This window comes from Helianthus annuus, chromosome 17, assembly GCF_002127325.2.
Source record: "Helianthus annuus cultivar XRQ/B chromosome 17, HanXRQr2.0-SUNRISE, whole genome shotgun sequence".
NCBI lineage: Eukaryota > Viridiplantae > Streptophyta > Magnoliopsida > Asterales > Asteraceae > Helianthus > Helianthus annuus.
Window position 1 is genome coordinate 193,689,073 of NC_035449.2, and position 3,334 is coordinate 193,692,406.

Genomic DNA, 3,334 nt, shown 5'->3' on the forward strand with positions numbered 1-3,334 from the left:
CCTTTTATAGCACAAGATTGGCCTCTAGATCATTACAACACATCCTATGAATGAGTATGGATGAATGGCAGGTGGCCTAAGGTGCTATGGGTCGAGTAGGGGACGCCCATACCTCTGGAAAACCCATTCATAATTGTTTTGCCGCTTTAAACAGCCAACAGCCAAGTTTCTGTCGCTGGGCATCGCTTACGGACCGTATGGCTTGGGCCTTGCGGTCCGTAAGCCTGTGGCGGAGACAAGCTTAATCATTCACCCCTTTACGGTCCGTAAGGCAGGACCCTTGCGGTCCGTAAAGGTTGTTATTAAATCTTTTTCAATCTTTTTGTAATGATTAACAAAATCTTGTAATTAGTAACGAAATCTTTGGTAATTAATAACCTGACCTTTCGGGTTTGAAGGGGTAACTTTGCGATTTGGCCCTCGATTATTTACAACTAAGGGCCTCGTGTTATTTACCCGCACTGTTAAGTCCCCGGTTATCTTATTAATTATTCGAAAAGTCTTATCTTTCATTGTTGACGCTTTTAACCCTTTCTCGTACGAATTTGATCATATCTTTCTCGTTTTAAAACGGAACTTCGCGGAATTTATACAGTACATTCCAGTGAGCGTATTTTACTGTTACAAAGCCTTGGGTACGTCAAAGGGTCACTCAGAGGTATAATTAAACATGTTGACACAGTTAACCCCCGCAGCTTGTAATCTCTCACTTTCTTCCGCGTTTTGCTTCCGTACGATCCATGATTTATTCGTTTGAAGGTACGAGCATCGTTTGGGTTACTGTACAGTATATTTACCCTCGTTTGACATTTATAACCCTTGAATTTATATACTTTCAAGGTTTGTCAACATTAGTCCTTTATTAAATATGAAACGCCACGTGTAAACTTAAGACACGTGTCAATACATTATTGGACACAAAATTTTCAAGGTGTTACATCCGGTCGCCATCATCGTACTTATCCGGCTATGCATTAATGAAGGGAGGCATCGCATCGTTGGGGGTCGGACACGTGTCTGACCTTCCCAAGGTAACACAGTTACCGTTAGATAACACGAGGGACACTTCTCTTAAAGATAAGGACATGCCATTATATAAGGAAGGGAGAAGCATAAGGTAAAGGTAGAGATAATCTCCGGCCAATCTCTCATTTACTACTCTCATTTATTTTCCTCTCATTAAAGTCCGACCAACATTCCTCGTATTTACTACCCACATAGCACATTAATTAGATTCACACCAAGATAGGAATTTTCCGGTGAATATCTTCATCGGAAAACACTCCTTACTTCATCCGGCAAGTTTACTTATCCTCACGCGGGAGCTTGGTCACGGATCCCCCTCCCGGGGTCCCCCATGGCGAGGCTAACAGTTTATTCTTTTGTAGCAAGAAAGGACAGGAGCTCTCAACGTCACCGAAGATCCAGCTAACGTCATCCGGTGGTTGGGTATTCGACATTGGCGCCATCCATGGGACCCAGGCCTGACCGGTGTTCCCACATTAACATTCGACGTTCAGGGAGCAACTCACCTTTCAAGAAACAACATGGCAACCCCACATAGTTCACGTGTCACCCAAGCGACCCAAAATGATTTGGACAAGGTCACTGTGGAGGACATTACTCATGAAGAGGGTAACAAAAATCTGATAGAAAACCTGAAAGAAACGGAGCATGTCATTCCTGGCTTTGTGGCCATGCACAGGGAGAAGATAACCAAGTATCTTGACGATTTGAAAAGACAAGAAAAGTTGGACAGCCTCAGGGCCAGACTCTCTTTTGACACACCCTCTAATCAAGAAGGAACAAACCCCCAGAATAAGGGCAACAATGGGGACTAGCTGGAAGCATTCATGACAGCCCTGAGGCAGATGTCTTCCGAAGAAAGAGAGGACTTGATCACCGGTCAGAAACACAAGGAAAAGGAGAAAGACGACTCGGGTAACGTTGGTTTGGACCAACCATACCTACCACGAGACTTGGCCGAGGTCTCAAAGTTCACAAGGCGAATATCAGAAGCACCCATGCCTCCCAAGACAAAGCTGCCCCCAGGCTTTGATCGCTACGACGGAACGAGAGATCCAGAAGATCATCTGCATGCCTTCCGAGGAGCGGGGCAGCTGGGAAGGTGGTCCATGCCAGTATGGTGCCACATGTTTGTGCAAACCTTAACAGAAGGAGCCCGGGTGTGGTTTGATAGCCTCCCCCCGGGGAGCATAGACAGCTACGAAGAGTTAAGCGAAAAATTCCTCAGAAATTTTGGCCAACAAAGGAAGATGGTCAAGAATCCCAACGAAATCCTCCACATCAGGCAAAGGGACAACGAGCGGATAGACCAGTACATGGAAAGGTTTGTCAAAGAAAGCATGAACATCAAGGATGTCCCGGAGGTCATGAAAATCAGTAGTTTCATAAATGGGCTGAAGCATGCACAGCTGTGTGAAAAGCTGGGAGAGGAGTTTCCGCCTTCCTTCGACAATCTCATGGACAGGGTCAGGGCTTTCGTCCGGGGAAAGGATACGGTCAGCAAAGCTAAGGAGACGGACACCACACCCCGAAGGGCCGCCCCGACAGCAAGACCTCCTGAGAAAGGTACTCCCTATTCCCGAAAGCCTCCCTTTGATAGAATGTTGCATGACAGGGCAAGGCCCTCATACTCCCCCTACCGACCCCGAGGGAGAGGCCCTCCCCCTTACTCCGACAGCTTCACCCCCTCGTTAAGACTCCAAGTGAGATAATGGCCACGGAAAGAGTGAAGAATTCTTTCCCAAGACCACCCCCCATAAAGCCAGGACCCAAAGCACAGCCGAACGAATACTGTGATTTTCATAAGGGCTTCGGGCACAAAACCGATGACTGCATGTACCTCAAAAGGGAAATAGAGGCTGCAGTGAAAACGGGAAGACTGGCCCACCTGGTCAAGGAAATCAAAGAAGGGGGAGGGGATCGTAAGGGAAGAGATGCAAGAGAGCCTGTGAGGGCAGATGTCGATATGATAAGGAGGAGAAATGAATTTGATGCTACCCGAAGTGTTAAGGCCAGGATCCTAGGCTCTCCGAACTGCATGAAAACTCCCATCCTTATGCCGTACTTAGAAGAAAGCGAAGTGCAACGACTTCCGCTGAATATCTCAGCTGTGATAGCTGGACACAAAGTGTCTAGAATACATGTGGACGGAGGGTCAGGAGTCGAGGTAATATATGAACATTGCTTCCTCAGATTCGACAGAGATATAAGAGATAGACTGGAGGAAGACTCTATCCCATTGGTGGGATTCAACAACAGCGTATCACACCCTTTGGGAAAGATCAGGCTCCCATTTACAGTTGGTGTA

General features: G+C 46.8%; 1 protein-coding gene across 1 annotated transcript; it reads left to right on the forward strand.

Moving 5' to 3' along the window:
• Positions 1–1,853: 1,853 nt before the first annotated feature.
• On the forward strand, positions 1,854–2,738 carry LOC110925479. The gene has a single exon (XM_022169432.1). It carries the CDS (start codon positions 1,854–1,856, stop codon positions 2,736–2,738), a length of 885 nt encoding a protein of 294 aa, XP_022025124.1.
• Positions 2,739–3,334: the final 596 nt, after the last annotated feature.